The sequence below is a fragment of the Stigmatopora argus genome, chromosome 16 (genome assembly GCF_051989625.1).
Source record: "Stigmatopora argus isolate UIUO_Sarg chromosome 16, RoL_Sarg_1.0, whole genome shotgun sequence".
In the NCBI taxonomy this organism is placed as follows: domain Eukaryota; kingdom Metazoa; phylum Chordata; class Actinopteri; order Syngnathiformes; family Syngnathidae; genus Stigmatopora; species Stigmatopora argus.
In genome coordinates, this window is record NC_135402.1 from 5,043,168 (window position 1) to 5,060,756 (window position 17,589).

At 38.8% G+C, this 17,589-nt stretch overlaps 1 protein-coding gene across 2 annotated transcripts; it reads left to right on the top strand.

Moving 5' to 3' along the window:
- Positions 1 to 2,942: 2,942 nt before the first annotated feature.
- On the top strand, positions 2,943 to 17,192 carry antxr1b (ANTXR cell adhesion molecule 1b). 2 transcript variants are annotated; one of them, XM_077623148.1, is made up of 19 exons: positions 2,943 to 3,095; positions 3,175 to 3,339; positions 5,553 to 5,624; positions 5,706 to 5,777; positions 5,852 to 5,933; positions 6,019 to 6,052; positions 6,473 to 6,552; positions 7,449 to 7,517; positions 7,585 to 7,665; positions 7,750 to 7,810; positions 8,030 to 8,128; positions 10,765 to 10,834; positions 10,965 to 11,043; positions 13,325 to 13,420; positions 13,908 to 13,952; positions 14,101 to 14,193; positions 15,417 to 15,584; positions 16,262 to 16,342; positions 16,657 to 17,192. In XM_077623148.1, exons 2-19 carry the CDS (start codon positions 3,185 to 3,187, stop codon positions 16,954 to 16,956), a joined length of 1,737 nt encoding a protein of 578 aa, XP_077479274.1. In that variant the 5' UTR covers positions 2,943 to 3,095; positions 3,175 to 3,184; the 3' UTR covers positions 16,957 to 17,192. The 2 variants fall into 2 exon arrangements, with proteins under 2 accessions (XP_077479274.1, XP_077479273.1); XM_077623147.1 differs by having other exon boundaries at positions 2,943 to 3,339.
- Positions 17,193 to 17,589: the final 397 nt, after the last annotated feature.

Genomic DNA, 17,589 nt, shown 5'->3' on the forward strand with positions numbered 1-17,589 from the left:
AAATGATATCAAACATTTCATAATATTTAACATGGAAAAAAAGGTATGAATATAATATTGAGCATCTGTGACTGTGTCAGTCAAATGTTTCAATCAGTATAATATATTTGATGTTGAATAGTCACTACTGCATAGTGCTAAACTCTTTTTAGGGATTTATACAATAATGAATTTAGGGAATTTGAGATGGTTGTTCGATATAAATGTTAGTAATTGTATTTATTTTAAGAGAGTCAGCTTGTCAACTCTCAAGGTGACAATATAAGGAATTTGATTTTTAATGTGTGTGGTTTTAAAATAGTGGAGCTCATGTAGATAGCTTCCTATTTATTTTGTTGGCCGTGCCTTTCTTTTGAGTTGTGTGGTCTTTACTACAGTATATTTGAAGTAGCAAAGGCAAATAAATTCCTCCAGCTTGTTTGAAATCTTATAAAAGAGTTCACAGAATAAAGTATGTGAGTAAATGTGTGTTATATTTTAAACTTGGTTATTTTCATCTGGATCCAGTAAAAAAAAAATCAAATAATATTTAGAACAAGTTAGATTCTGAAATTAAGAACATTTCTGACACAATTTCTGTTTCCATGCAAATTTAAATCTTATTGGTTTTTGCCTTTTTTAAACGCTTGAATATTCTTAAATTGATGCTTAAAGTAGGTGTTTTTTATTATTATTATATGGAAAACGTTATGCCATTTAGAGCGTAAAGGTTCTTTTTTTAAGACTTAATACTCTTATTAATATAATTAAGTTTAGTTATTGCTTGAAATAAATTTGTCATGCTTTTTGTCACAATTTCCCTTATTTCTAGTAGATTTACACTGAATACAAGGGAATTTGTTTTAATTTGGTGTGCTGATATTCATTGTTTTTCTTATCAACTTTTTCCTCCTGGTCCACTAACAATTTATTTCTCTGCAAGACTTGCAACATTTGTTGACATCAGACATGATGTTTTTTTGTAGGCCATAATCAGTTTCATCCCTTTTGGCTGGACTTGAAATTCAATTTTTTTTTAGGAAGTAATCATCTTCACATCCTGCATAAATAAAGACACCCTGTTGCTTTAGTCAAGCAGAGTAACTCAGTGGTCTTTCCTTTCCAAATATATATCATTTGCAGTGTCCCGTAACAGACTTGAAAGGTGGACCGTCACAATGGAGGGAGAAAAAAAAATCTAATGGGCCATTTTTTAAGCGAATTCACTCATGCAAATGGTGTTTGCAAATGAATGTCGACTCAGCAGTGTTCTTTTGAAGCCAAAGGCATTTTCCAGGGCACCCACCACTGCTTCAGCCTGGCCTCAGTGACCCCCAGTCTCCAGGCAACTACCGTGAAAAAGGGTGGTTTTGTGCGTTGGAATCTACAGGAAGCCACAAATCACAAATGGAAAGGAACTTATTTACTTAGTTCTTAATTGACAAACTAATTTTTTGACCTATGGCATAGCTCTGTGAGGATCATGGATTTACAACAGCCGCCTAAGCAGGGTACATGAATGAGATTTTAACATCTTAAACAAACATCTGGGAGACCGCAACTGACAACAGTTAAATGATCAATATAGGTGGGCAAATTATTTTTACTAGGAGTCAAAATGTCTGTTTCAGTCACCATTATATTTGATATTTTACAGCACAGTAATTGCTTGGGACAAGTTTAGCCCAGCTGGCTTCCTACCTGATTTCCAGCTGTCAATTGGCCATCTGGCCACTACTTTTGCTACTAGCCATGAGTTAATCCTTACAGGGCACAAGCAATTTTCCTCCCTGTGAGCCTACATAAAATGGTTGAATTTAAACTAAAGCATTTAAAAATCCACACTAGAACTCCTAATACAGTTTACTGAGTGGTGCTATTGTGATGAGTGGGGCGAAAATCTCTTTTTGTACACATTTATCATAAATCCATCAATGTTGTAGAGTCAAAGTGGCCTTAAAACTGATAGATATCATCATTTTTGGAACCATTCAGCCATGCCTACGCTGTCACACACATTGGGACTAGCTGTTACAATACGCAGCGGAAGGAGCAACACCTTGGTGCCGCCGGGGATTCGGAGCTGGACAATAGTGCCGGGAGAAGAGGCAACGCTTCTGACCAACCATTCCATCGTGGGATAAGATGGAAGAGCTGTCAGCGCTTACCAGCAACGGAGTCGAGGAGTTCTGCCCTGCTGCTGTTTTCTTCAGCTCCAGACTACTGAGGAACTGTGCGGATAAGCTTGGAAGAGTGACTCTGCATATTCTCTACCTCGGTCACAGTCTGCAGAAATTCCCCATCTTGTGGAAGACTTCCTGTGTGTGGTTCCAGTTTTGGTTTCCATTTACTTTGATTTGCTTTGTACTTTTTGCTTTTGCTTTGTTGTTGTGCGGCCTTTGCGACTGTACTGTCTAACTTATAACTATGCCTTTTCTTGCTACTGTCACAATGAAATTTCCCGAATATGGGATGAATAAAGTTATCCAATCCAATCCAATATCAGAATGCATCAGCATCAATTGTTTTAGTTTGATGATTTCATTCACCACTAGGGACAGACTATGATGTGAATTGCAATTTAAAGTGCCCACCACAAAGAGGTGCTAACAGCAAAGGATGATTCAAGTAGACAACTTGGTTGAACTTTTTCACTTCTACAGACCATGATAAGCATCCAATCGTGTGCTCTCCTTCTCCATCTGCTGTAAATTGAAATTGAATTCATCTCTAGTATAGACTTTCAATCCATTTAAACTGGGAGCCTGGCAGCGAATAAAAGGGATAAAAGGTCATCCAGTAAAACTGCTTGGACGTCCACTATCGTGACCACTGTCCCTGAAAGGGGGTTTTAGTTTAAAAAAAAAAAACTACTTTTCCAATCGGGTCGGATGATGGATGGAATGTGTGTTACTGTTATTTATTATGTAATGTGGTGTGAGGTTATGGCTGGGGTTTGTTGACAGGATGGTGTGTGGAGAGAGGGAAGGACAGCCATGGCTTTGCTCCCCCTTCTTCCTACTGACATCTGTTGCTGAGGAGATGGGAGTCTGCTTCCAGACGCTTTCATACCTTCACAACATGACGGGCCGCGACTGTGCTTGCAGCTGATTTAGGTTGAGAGACAAAAGCTGGCAGGCACTCATGTTTACATTCTCCTAAAGTCATACATAGGACGAGGATTTTTTTTTTTAGATTCCGAGGAATGTCCCGGTGCTGGTGCAGGCAGGTCCTGCTTGGCGTGGAAGTGGGAATTGTGGTGGTGGCCCTGGTGGTCGGCACTGCGGGACAGAGCTACGACGCCAGAGAAGCTGGGTCATCCTGCTATGGAGGATTTGACCTGTACTTTGTTTTAGACAAGTGAGTGCTGCACTTTTCTTTTTACTTACTGATAAGGGGATAAGTCTGCTTTGACATTGCACTAACCTTCATTTTAAGAGTGTATTACTGTATTTCGAGAAGAACAAAATGCAGAAATCTGAGGTGTTAATTGATGTAAAGCTAATCAGTTGCAGATTTAGTCAATATCATTATTGTAAAAAAATGGCTTTGTTGTTTATAGATTGTTATCATCTGTGTAAACCGCAGAGCTGACAGCTTTTCACTTTTACTGTCCATTAAGCTGTCAGCCATTCACTGTCATGTAAACAATCACATGACAGCGTCCTTTAGTTTGGTTACTTAGGTCATCTCGACATTCTCTGCATTGAAAAGTAAGGCTTTATAGGGATCTATCATCTAAAAAATGGTGGTCGATTATCATCAATACCTTTCCCGATTACTCGAACTCTGAAAATATTTAAAGTACCCAAATGGATTTCTTTAGAGAATTGAGAATTAGTAAAGATGTGCTCTCTTTTGGTCTGTTGGTGACATCAACACTACACTTTCAACTAAAACTCTTTGTCAGAAGACAACATCTCAGATTTTTAGTTCTGAGCCAAAACTGACAGTCGAAATGCAAGTCAAAAGTATTACCTTTCTTTTGTTCTTCTTTGCTTGAGCGCCATTTTTTCCCCTTTTCTCCTTGAAGTCACTCTTTATTGCTGGTAGTGGAACTCCAAACTGCAACCAAATCTCTTAATCTTCAATGCTGGTGTGGCTGATGTGCCAATAAAGCAGTTTTATGGTCATCCCAGAATGTGGCTGTAAGGAAGAAAATATTGTTAGACTTATTCCAAATTGACCGTGACAAATCCTAATGCGCATTCTCAGCACAGAAAAATCAAACAGTCCGACATTGAAAACTTTAGATGTGTGTAATCCATCCCTTTAAATCAGCAGGAATAAATTCCTCATGTCAAATAAACACATCCAATCACTTCTGTGAATAAACACTGTTGTCTGAGGGGATGTCACGCAAAACAGTCAACACCGCTGGAAGTAGAATCTTAGAAAGCAAGGGAGGCAACGAGATTCAAAGATGCTCTTTTGATAATAAAAAAACACACTGCAGGGATTTGTGTTGTCAAGCTGTAGCCACGCGTCACTTACAGAATCCAGCAGCTGCAGCCCAAGTCTTTGTCCCAGCATCAGAACCCTTTCTCCATGAGAGCCAGCTGTTCCAAAGAGCATTTGGCTGCGCCGGCAGGAAGATGAATGAAAACAGAAGCGGAAAAAAGAGGCTTCTTTTGATTTACTTGCTTATTCTCCTCTTGAGCTTTCAGTTTCTGCAAAATAAGATCTACTTAAGCAGGACTTTAACATTTTATGTCATCTCAAGGAACCTGGTGGGTCCAAGATTTGTTGGAGTTTCTTCTACATTAGTGGTAACATGGTTTTGAAGTACTTTTTCACCCCTATTCAGCTTTTGGTTGAAAATGGAGAATGACTCTTGGACTTCCAAGTTTGATTTCTAAACTTTTGACTGTCAAACTGGCCAGAATTACGACAGCTGTGCTTACGGCTATGTGTTAGTGGGTACTCGGCCGTTTGGTCGCCGGACGTTTGGTCGCCGGACGTTTGGTCGCCCGGAAGGTTATTGATAATTACCATTTAAAATTGTTGCTCAAATTCCCTAAATACAAACTGTGAATTATTATTTAGTCATACTTAATGCCCTATTAATTATTAGGCTAAAGAAAAGCTCCACATTTCCCATACTTTTATTGTGTTTTGTTGGAGAACTTGTTAAGACCCTGACTGACGTCCCTTCCTAAAAGGGACAACTCATGTACATACAAACTCTTATACACTCACACGTCGGCTCAGTGAAACTGCTCAGGGCCATTGATGCGTAGACAATGTTGTTTTACCTTGTTTTGTCGCCGGTCTTTTGGTCGCCCGTTGTTTGGGTCCGGGCGACCAAACGTCCGCGACCAAACGTCCGGTGACCAAAAGTCTGGCGACCAAAAGTCCGGCGACCAAAAGTCCGGCGACCAAAAGTCCGGCGACCAAACGTCCGGCGACCAAACGTCCGGCGACCAAACGTCCGGTCACGGTGTGAGGGATGTCTACTCTTTACAAACTCGTTGCGGCAGAACGATGAAAATAACGCCACAATTGGACGTTTTTTCTCTATGTCAGTGCCACTGAAAAGTTTAAAAACACTGAAAAATGTCTTTGATTTTCAGATCCGGTAGTGTGCAACATTACTGGAATGAAATTTATTACTTTGTGGATCGCCTGGCTTACAGGTTTATCAGGTGGGTCACACACAGTTTGCTAGGATTCAACAAGAGCAAAAATCAAATGAAGCCTTTAACCATCTCTTGCTCTTAATTTAGTCCTCAGCTACGGATGTCCTTTATCGTCTTTTCAACAGAAGGTCGGATTCTCATGCCACTAACGGAAGACAGGTGCCAACAACAACTGATGCCATCCCGTCTTTTTGCTTTACGTCCTAATGTCTCTATCTTTATGTTCCTTCTAGAGAAGAAATACGAGCCGGGTTAGAAAAGCTCAGCATGGTCCACCCGGGTGGAGACACCAACATGGACCGTGGTTTATCAAAGGTGACTCATCCGTTAGTATTTTCAATAAGTCAAACAATCCAATTGTAAATGAGTTTTAATGTATTCTTGCCAATTTAACTTGCAGGCCAGTGAGCAAATTTACTACGGCACAGGAGACGGTGAGTTTTGCCTTGTCACACTCCATCATGCATTTTCATTTTCGCTCACGATCTTTGTCTCCATTCATTTCAACTTAGTTCACACATATGGCATAATACTCAGTTGGGGCCAAATAACCTGAAAACACAGCTGTCTGTTTTCTCACAAGTATACAGTATCATATTAAATATACGAGGGTGAAAGTCCAGTATTTTTTTTTTCAGCTATAAACTTTGACTGACAGTGAACCTTGCACACGACACTTTAAAAACCACGGTAACCCTTAACATTCTAGCTTAATTGTTTTCCAGCTACTGTACAAGCTATAGAGAACAACTGGCATTGAATGTCATCATAGTAATTGGATATGTATAGTTGAATAAACAAGACTAGCTGCTTTTATTTTAATGAGCATATTTGTCCTTTTTTTCTGTCTTCAGGCTACCGGACAGCCAGTGTCATAATTGCTTTGACAGATGGTGAATTGAGGGAAAATCAATTTGATCGGGCTCAAAGAGAGGCAAGAACCTTTTATTCTTAAGACGTCAGTAAATGCTTATATTGATCGAGTCTGTCATTAGCAACATCATTCACAAACACTTGTTCAAAACAGAAGGAATGGCTTATCTATCTGTGCTAATGCTTTTTTTTAATGTGCGATGGTAACTATTGCCTTATATGGCGACTACGCTGTTGATAGATTATTGGGCTTTTTTGTTAGCCTTGAAGTTCGTATTTTACAACCAATCACTCCTCTATTTGGCTGTTTACGAGGGACCATCTGGGAAATATTTCAGACTTACCTCTCTCAAACACAACGGAAGCTCTCTCAATTAAAATAGACACTACTGAAATTCTTAAACAGAGTACACGACTGCAAAGCTTTCATACCCACTTTTGGATTTTTTCCCCCCACATTCATACAAAAAACCTTCGCAGAAAACTGAAAAACTCTAGCAAACTACAAAATCATCTAAAGATTTTTTTTCTCTCGCAGTCATCACTTTAACGCTTTCACACAAAACTGCAATTCTCTTAAAGACTACTTGACACTGTCACATAAATATGAAACTCACACACTACTTGACGACTAGATGACTGAAATCTGATCCTCAATAACTACTGAAATGCTCTCACATTTAGCTTAAAAAAATCCTAGACACACTACTACTGTTATTCTTTACCGATATACACTATGAAAATGCTTCCATACAAGCTCATGTGTGTGAGAGCAAGTCACTTTACTAAAGGTGGATGTTCACAAACAGTGTGATTATCTTTGTGTGACCACGTCTTAATACTGAGGTTTACTCCATCAATAAAAAGGTGTGGTTACACGAAACAATACTACAGCTGCATTTTTTTGTGAACTGAACTTTGAAGACCTTTTTTTGTTATTTATTTTCTCAAACTCAGGCCGGCAGAGCGCGCCAGTTGGGGGCCACCGTTTACTGTGTGGGAGTAAAGGACTTCAATGAAACCCAGGTGAGCAAGTCCGAAAATATAAAGCGCAAAAAAAAGCTACTAGAAGATACTAACGATCTTTCCACAGCTGTCAACCATCGCCGACAGCCAGGACCACGTCTTCCCAGTGACCGATGGTTTTCACGCACTGCACGTGGTCATTGACTCGGTACGAGTCATATCCGACTCCCCCATCCGGACAAAAATATTTCCACTTAAATTCCTTATTGTATTCTTTCATCTGTTATTACAGATCCTAAAAAGGTCATGCATTGAGATTCTAGCTGTTGAACCCTCCAGCATCTGTTCAGGAGGTAACGCTTGAATTCTTTTTACGATTCAACAATTCACTAATAATATTGTTCCCGTCGTCTGGATCGCCACAAAGTCAAACCCTCTGCGTTGCATGAGCTTGCAGATTGAGAACGAGCTAATTCGTGCCAACAGAATGACATACAATGAAAATATAACCCGTTTGAACTGGGTGAATCCACTTGTACCTTTAAAAATAAATCACTTCAACCCTATTTCAGAATCTTTCCAGGTGGTAATCAGGGGAAATGGATTCTTTCACGCCCGAGATGTTCAGAAAGTCCTTTGCAGTTTCCGCATCAACGACACTGTCACTGTTAGTAAGTACTGTACTCATTCTAATGCTCCAGCTGATATACCGATGTCTGGATTGTATTGAATATATTGTTTATATGGCAGGGGTGTCATACTCATGTCTCATATGCTTTCGTTATAGAGGGCCATTATGTTTTTTTTATTATCTATAGCTGGCATGACTAATCCAGTATCTATATAAATAGACAGGTATTTTTATAGTCAGTGAATGAGTTGGAGATATCGTCCATAAAATGAGCCAAACTCTCTTTTTTGAGCCTCTAATACGACATACGAGTGCCCCAACATACGAGCAATTTGAGATACGAGTAAAATTCTGAGCAAATATTTGCCATGAGATACAAGACAAATTTTGAGATACGAGCATACGAGATTTGACCACACTGTCTTTCTCGTCGCATCTCTCTCCTGCAAAGATATCTACGAGCACTGGGCGGAGCGTTGCATTTTTTCCGTGTTTTTTTGCGTTAGTCAGTGCAGAATTAAGGGGAAAAACAATGGGGCCAAAACAAGCCGGTGCAATGAAGGATAGTGCGAAGAAAAGGCATATGATGACAATTGATATTAAGCACGAAATAATTGAAAGTGTGTATAGGAATTTAAGTTCATTTAAGTTAAATTTATAGTAGCTACAATGATTATTTTCTTTTTTTTTCATTTGCATTTTTTTCCATTCCATTATATTATATTTAGTTTAAAAAAAAACATGTATACAAAACAAAAAAAATGCATAAAAAACATGGGAAAAAAATCCTTTTTGCGGGCCAGACAAAATGAGACAGAGGGCTGAATCTGGCCCCCGGGCCTTGGGTTTGACACCTGTTTTGTAGGGCGTCAGGCCAGAGGGTTTAGAATATACATAAAAGTGCCAAATGGTTTGGCTCATAAAGTTCGTGTGGCAGGGGGGGTGTTGGGTTGTGAATTAAGATGGCTTCTTATATAAATCTCAGCAATGCCGAGCCAAACCAAGCCAAAGTTCCCAGCATAGTTGTCGTCGGGTAAAGTGGTCAAAAAAAAGAAGCAAAGTGCTAGATATATTTCCCAGGAGTTTGGCGAGACACTTTCAAGTCTCAAACGGTCTATTTATTATGCAGATGTGTGATTCCACTTTAGTGGGCAAATAAGATAATAGAAAACTGAGAACGCGGCGTGCTGCTGTTGTGTTTGTAAGCCAAAGGGCGTGAGGAGGAAGTGGCAATAAATCATATATAGACAGTAAAATATGTGAGCAATAGAATAAATTGAGCCAAGACTTGTCTTGAAAGGAGGATGATCAGAAACGGGTGTCTGGGAGATATTCAGAGAAATTAATCAATAAAATTACTTTTAGAATGCAGTCAAAATCCTGGCAATTAAAACAAAACAAAAAAATTCCGCCACTCTGATTCTTTCGCCCACAATGCCTCTAACCCCTGTCTCTCTACCCTAAAAAAAAAAAGACCACATGCTCTGCTTAGGATCAGCTGGTATAACGCTCAGGTCTTCTCAGATATCCAAGGAGGGACCCCTCGTCCCGTCATGGAGGCGCGGCGGCGGCTTTGCGCGCACATTATACACTGGCCTTGTTGGCCAGTGTAAATAAACCGCGGCCCTGCTCATTGGCCTCGTGTCTCACTCGCAAGTGAGGAAATGCTGGAATTTATTTCTCCGCAAATTTCTGAAGCTTGAAACGTGCGATGGCTTCATGACTTTTGATGAGTTATCTTTTTTTTTTTTAAACTTGTCTAAAGATATCCTAATCTTTGCGTTCGGAAGTCAAATTAAACCTGCCATGCACGATTTATGACTTTTTTTTTACTCTTATGGGGCACTTATTTAATTCACTGGCTGCCATTGACGGGACTAGACGTGCAATCCGTTTGGAATGGATGGGAACAAATAAATATTCTTTCAAACAGAAAACAATTGCTAAAAATATAAATAATATAATATATTTTAATGATTGAAAGTAGTCACTTGCCATATAAGGATTTCAAGATCATAAGTGTCAACATTTGAATAGCTCAAGGGTTAAAGTCCTCTAGAGAATCAGATTATGGTGGAAGGGGTTTTGGTAATATGAATTTATGCCTATATATTTTATTTTTCTTATCAATTTTCTATAACGGTTGCTCTCATTAGGTTTTATAGTTGAGATGAAATCTATCTATCCAGCTGATTTTGGGAACCACCTTTGTAAATATGGATCATACTTTCAAACAAAACTATACATGCTGACAAATTTATAGCACTTTCTTTCACACCTTGTTAAGAAACTAGGGACAATAAATGAATATATTCATGCTAATCACCTCTAGTTCAGTTCATGCTAATTCACTCTTTGTTTTCCTTTTAGGAATGACAATTAAAGAGCAAAGCAACTGTAATAGTTTTAACAGTCAGCATTATAATGCTATAAAAAGACCCATTAGTAGTTTGATTTTGTATTTGAGTGCCTCTTTAAATGCTGCTGGAATTGTTATTCCCAATAAAAGGAAAGTCTGACATGTCATGCATGTCAAATATTTTACGGCTACTGCTTTTTATTGGCCCTACATATGATAAAATCTAATAAAAGTCAGTAAAAATGTCATGTGTTGTGTTCTATAATTCTTCATATAAGTGTATTTCTTTACCAAACAACATGTTTGTCCTTGCACAGTGAAACGACCTTTAATGGTGAGAGACACCTACCTTTTGTGCCCGGCTCCTGTTTTGGAAAAAGAAGGAACGTGAGTCAAAAAAATGCAAGCACTACAGCATATCCAAGATAAAAATCACAGGCTGCTCATTATAGTGCCAGATTTTTTGGAAAATGTCATTAATCGTATTCACATGACACCCGCGCGCTTTTCTCTGCAGGGCTGCCACGCTTCACGTCAGCATGAACAATGGGCTGAGTTTCATATCCAGCTCGGTCACAATTACTGCTGTCACTTGTGTGAGTACAACGTTTAAGTCTGTCAATGGCAGCCCATGTGTTCATTACTGCATAACCGTGACTGGACGATTCGCCAAAAGACGTTTGGCCGACGGACAGTTCGCCGGACGGACGTTTCGCCGAAACGGGATTCGCGCGCTCGCCCCGCCCCCGGATCGTGCGTGTACATGTTTTTCAACCTCGGCCCGCGGGCCATATATGGCCAGTTACAGATAACATTCATTTAGGAATAACAAGGGCACTGCCCCCAGCGGGACATATTTCTAAATACAAGTACGTACTACAATGTGCTGCCAATTTTTTTTACTTTTTATTTTATTTTATCCTTGTGTTTAAAGTAGTAGCCATTTGGACACGCAATGTAATTTATCAAAGCTGGGAATTGATGTCTGACACTGAGAAAAAAACAACACTAGAAGAATTATGTGAAATTCTAAGTGCCTTGGACAGACTAGAGGGCTTAGAGAACAATACCTGAAAATGCCATGGAACACACTTACTTCTAGTTTAATTTTAAATAATTTCCCTTTGCTGAGAACCTTAATTCAAAGATTAATCTCAACGTTTTCTATGCTGGTGTAAATTTTCTGGAGTGGGATTTCTGGATTTACAATTTCATTACAGTAGTACTTACTGTTACTACTACTTTATTTTTTCTATTTGTTCTGTCACGTACTGTTCTGCGTGATCTCCAAATGGCTACTACTTTAAACGCAAGGATAAAATAAAAAACATAAAAAATTGGCAGCACATTGTAGTACTTACTTGTATTTAGAAATATGTCCAGCGGGGGGCATTACATGCCCTTGTTATTCCTAAATGAATGTTATCTGTAACTTGCCGTATATGGCCCGCGGGCCGAGGTTGAAAAACATGTACACACACGATCCGGGGGCGGGGCGACCGAATGAATCTCGTTTCGCCAAAACGTGCGTTCGGCAAACTGTCCGTCGGCCAAACGTCCGTCGGCGAAACGTCCGTCGGCCAAACATCTTTCGGCGAATCGTCCGAGTACCCTGCATAACGTACATATCGTGTCGTGCATTAACACAGCACAAAGCATTTCTACGTATCAGTGAAGTTTGCTTCTGCTGATCATAACATCTAGCATATGAAAAACATCTGTCACATATACTGTCAACCATACCTTCTTCTTCTGTGACCGCATTCCCTCAGCAAGTTCAACCTACAAAAATAAAGGAAAGTATTATTTTAGTGTTAGTTTTAGAGCACGCACAACTCCAAAATGTGCTTTTCTGTATGTACATCAAACATACAGGAAATTTGCACCCCCAGGACCAAAGCTTAGCTGTCACGGTGAGTGCCAAATCCAATGAAGAAATATTTTTATGATCAATTGCAGGAACCCACTGTAATTCTCTGTGTACGTTTCTGCTCTCAATTATACACGTGACTTTGTGAAAACACTTTTTCTCCAAGTTGACAACATCAGCATTCTCTAGTTTTGCTGGCGGGTTAAGGCCTGAATCCACAACATCCTTCTCACTATCCTCCATGGATATAAAAAGATGGACGCTTTGTTTTGAGGAACAAAATGAGGCCAACTGACGGCAGGGAAAAAAATGGAGTATGCAGTGAAAAAGTTTTTGTCGCATTGTCAAATCCTTTTTTTCCCCCTTGCATATCTCCCCCACCACTGAACTGTTTGCCATTCAAGTACAGTACAGTCATTTCTTGTCATGATTTCTATTTAGAATTTTCTACTTTTTGTTGTCTTTTTCCATTTTTGGCCATTTTATTAATTCAAAAAAATGACTATTCAAAGCTACCTGAACCAGTAGGAAAAAAGTCACTGCCTCTGTCGTTAAATCCCGCATTCTCACTGTGGCTGATCGCATTTCTTGGAATGCCGAGTTCATTTTCTTTGACCACACCCATGCGAGATGACTTCCAGACCTGTTCAATTAAGAAATAACTTAAATAAAAGCTGTCTGGCAAGATGAAGTTTTCCGAAAGCTTTTGAAAAGGGGCAGCAAAATTCCACGAGCCAAAGACATTCAAGAACAAATGAGAAATTAAGTGATTTCTAACTTTAAGACTCCAATGAGAGCTACAATATTAGCCACAAAAAGAGTTGCTGGCTTATAAAAACAGTCAAGCCAAAAAATATTCAGGAAGTCACCAAAGAACCGTAAAGTGGGGAAACTATGGGGTATGTGATAACTTAAAAAGGGGCAAATACTTATTTCATAGGTACTGTTAAGTATAAATCACTGAAATACATGACAAGAATATATATATATATTTTTTTATGGACAAGTCTGACGGTACCTTTGTGGCCATTGCTCTCCTCATCCTACTGCTCCTGCTCATCCTTCTTCTGCTGTGGTGGTTCTGGCCTCTCTGCTGCACTGTGGTAAGACAATATTCAATTACACAAAATACATGAATAAATATAAAAACGTAGAATACGCGGTTCGCTGATACAAAGTCACAACAGATTGGACGTGCATTGATGTCAATGGCACTGAAAAAGATTAGCAGTCAGTTCTCCTAGTTCAAACAAATGGGATGTCAATGGCAGTTAATGAATTAGACACATACTGTGAAATGTATTCAAACAAAAACAATAATTTAATTAATTTGTAATTCATGTTGCATCATGATTTTTGGTTATGTAAGGGACAATCATAATCCGAATGTTATTATCATGAGGTACATGAGCCAAATTGTGATGTCTATGTAACAGGACGGCATGTCTTTATGCAGTTAAGGTTTTGTTTTGGTTTTTTTAACCATCAGAGACTTTTAAATTGCCATCGTAAATCTAAAAAAATCTGAACACCCATTTTAAAACATGCAAAATTCAATTGTTGGATATTATCATTATCATTGCCATTCAGGTCATACATGAGCCACCTCCACCACCGACAGAAGAGGACTTTACTGTAAGTGATTTTTCAACAATACTCCTCACAACACTGACAAAAATTGCCTTAAAAATGGCATACTTATCCAATAATGACGATTCAAGGTTTTCTCTAAATATTGCCATCAATCAGCCAATACATGACAATAACGAGACTATGTTGCTAGGACGACGAGGACGATTTTCACAAGAAAAAATGGCCCACTGTAGACGCCTCATACTACGGAGGCAGAGGAGTTGGAGGCATCAAAAGGATGGAGGTAGGTTGATTTCCAATACGTTTATCCAACATCTGTCAGCATTTACCAAAAGAAATGATGCACATATCAGTTCAGGTCGGGGTGGAATTGAATGCCCTGCGCCTTATAGAGAATGACAGCAAGGGTTTTACTTAATAGCGGAGCACCAGAGGTTAAGAGGGTTCATGTCTAGCGTGATGAAAGTCAAGGAGATAGCGGTTTAAAGCACGTGTGAAGAGAAGAGTCGGCAGTCTGGCCTGGTGGAAGCTTGCAAAGAGAGCAATGGAAAATATGCACGTCTCGGTTTGAAAGCTTCACTGCCAAGTTGAAGCTTTCATGACTTGTTAGCGGCAGCGGTAGAAGACTACGTTTGTCTAATGGACCGCCAAGGTCACGTTGATATCAGCGCTTACGCCATCAACGTGCTGTATCCTTTTTAGGTCTCTCCTTGTAATCACAACTGTGTGGGGGTTGAGTTGGAATATGAGAAAGAATGTCAATTATATTGGCATTTTATGACTTCCAGTTACGCACGCACATACGAACGCACATACTTACGCACATACGCACGCTCGCACATACGCACGCACGCACATACGCACGCACGCACACACATACGCACGCACGCACGCACATACGCACGCACGCACGCACGCACGCACGCACGCATATACACACGCGCGCACGCGCACACACACATATATACATACACATACATACATGTAGACATACACATACATATATACATGTATACACATATACATTATATATATATAATATACATGTATACACATATACATTATATATATAATATACATGTATACACATATACATTATATATATATAATATACATGTATACACATATACATTATATATATAATATACATGTATACACATATACATTATATATATATATATATTATATATATAATGTATATGTGTAGACATGTATATTATATATTATATAATATACATGTATACACATATACTTTATATATATATATATATATATATATATATATATATATATATATATATATATATATATATATATATATATATATACGTATACATAGTTATATATGTTTTAGTATTTTGTATGTGAATTAGATAAAACTTGAAGGATGGAATGCGAAATGTCACGGAACTTTGGAACAATTGTATTTTTTTTTGCTATGGAATTAAATCAGCTTGTCACTGAATGGATTAAGTTAAAAGAAGTTGGATTGTTTTTCCATTTTAGGTCCGATGGGGTGATAAGGGCTCCACTGAGGAGGGGGCAAAGCTGGAAAAAGCCAAGAACGCTCGGGTGGTGATGCCCGAAGAGGAAGACGACGAGTTCACTCCGCCCCGGCTGCATTACCACGTCAGAAAATCCGTTAACCCTAACAAGTGGTATTCGCCCATCAAGGTATCAATATAATCAAATATTCATAATGAGCTGTTTTTTTTTTGCTTATCAATGCACTGGAGAGCAAAATGTATTTTCAGTACATCATTGTTTTTAACCGAAAAGAAGCGAGATACCTTTTAATGTACGCAATGTTTATGAGTTGCCAGGAAATATTTAAATACTGTCCTTTCTAATTTATCAGTCAGTTTTAATGAGAAGCAGACGTGAACTGAGGTCACTTTTAAATGATGGAATCTTTTTCAACAGGTGTCATTATGCCTAACATAAATAACAATTCTTCCGTCAAAATTTGCCATGTGAGACATCGGGAATGTGAAGCAGATGGCAATTAGAACCTGAGTCATGTCAGCAGTGCACAGAGTGATTTTCAACTTAACTCTTTATAGGGCACTCAATTAATTGGTTGTCATGGACGACGCTATACGTCCAATCCATTTGGGATTGAATTTATTCATTAAAATAATAAACTATATAACTGGAAGGACTGCCCATTTTGGGTCATGTTGACCATGAGACCAAAAACTTGATAAGCAAATACACTATGTAAACTCCAGGTCTTAATTGGGGTTAGATTTTTTATGAAATTATCAAAAATAGTCACTTGCTCTATATAATGGTGTTAAAAACTTGTTTTGGACAACTTCTTAGTATGGATTATTTACTTTGCTGTATAGGGCAAACTGGATGCTTTGTGGGTTTTCCTTAGAAGAGGTTATGACAGGGTTTCCATCATGCGACCTCATCCTGGAGATAAGGTAAGATTTACACTATGTTAAACACACAAAAAATTGACCCTCCAAATTTTTACTGTTGGTGAAAAAGGAAAAAAAAACACTAACAAATACTACTTGTATGAGCTAATGGTACCTTAGTGCAATGTCAGCATATAAAAAATACTGTTTGTTTTTACGATATGAGGAAATTAATGGCATTTCAATGGACTGATTTGAACAAGGGGAATATGCAAAAGCTATTTGCAAGCCTTAAATGTATTTCCAATGTTCTGTAAAATAAAAATGATGAAAACAATGAAATGGTGCAAATGATCCTATTGTTGTTGTGATTAAAGGGCAAGTGTATTAACTGGACTCGAAGCAAATCCTACCCCGCTCCTCGCTACCCCATCTACAAGCACCCCTCTGCTCACATCTACACGTTGCCCTACAACCCGCGCCGCCGCTCCTCGCTCGACTCCTCGGACTTGCCCCCCTCGCCGACGTCCACGCTGCCCCCCCTGCCCAGCTCGCCTCCACCGCCCCTGGTTTGCACCCCCCCTCTTGACAGATCTTCCTCCATCTCCATGCCGCAACCCTGTAGGGCCCCACCTCCATCCCGGCCCCCGCCACGCCCCAATCACGAGGACTGCTAATGCACCCAAGTCGCAAGGAAAACTCCTCCTGGGAAAAATGTTTGTACTTTTTTGATAATACAGGGGCTGATGTGCAATGAATTACTTTTTGTATTAAGTTGACCAAGTGCCTTAAATTGTACTTGTAAAATCCTAAAACATTTTTTTTCATTAAGTGATATCAATCATTAAATTTTCCGCTGAAAAAAGTAATTAAAATCTAAATGAAAAGCCTTGAAATTAAATCAACAAAAACAAACAAAGAACAGATAACTGATTGAACTTTTTTAAGAATGTGCAAGAGTGGGCCAATAATTTAAGCAGAAGGAAAATAACATTCACTTCAATTAACTGTCATATGCAGTCAATATTTTAGCTTAAAAATGGGAGTTTAGTGATGTAAAGTGGGAATTTTATTTATTTGCTTGAGCTCCTTTTCTAAAAAAAAAAAAAAGGTGGTTACTTTTGGGTGTTTAGATGTCAGGAATCCCCTAACACAGTTATAATGAGAGGTTTCAAGAAAACATCCTTGTGGTTTTCGGCAAACTAAAACCCCCCAAAAAGGTGTCAATGACTAATAATTAATTATATTTGCATTATTTTCATTGAACCTGACCACCAACGAGGGAGGACAATCATTCAAATTCTCCAAAG

Coding starts and splice junctions, on each gene's coding strand:
- antxr1b (XM_077623147.1), top strand. CDS start 3,185: ATGTCCCGGTGCTGGTGCAGGCAGGTCCTGCTTGGCGTGGAAGTGGGA. Junction 7,666..7,749: donor TGCACGTGGTCATTGACTCG/GTACGAGTCATA, acceptor CTGTTATTACAG/ATCCTAAAAAGGTCATGCAT. Junction 13,421..13,907: donor GGCCTCTCTGCTGCACTGTG/GTAAGACAATAT, acceptor ATTGCCATTCAG/GTCATACATGAGCCACCTCC.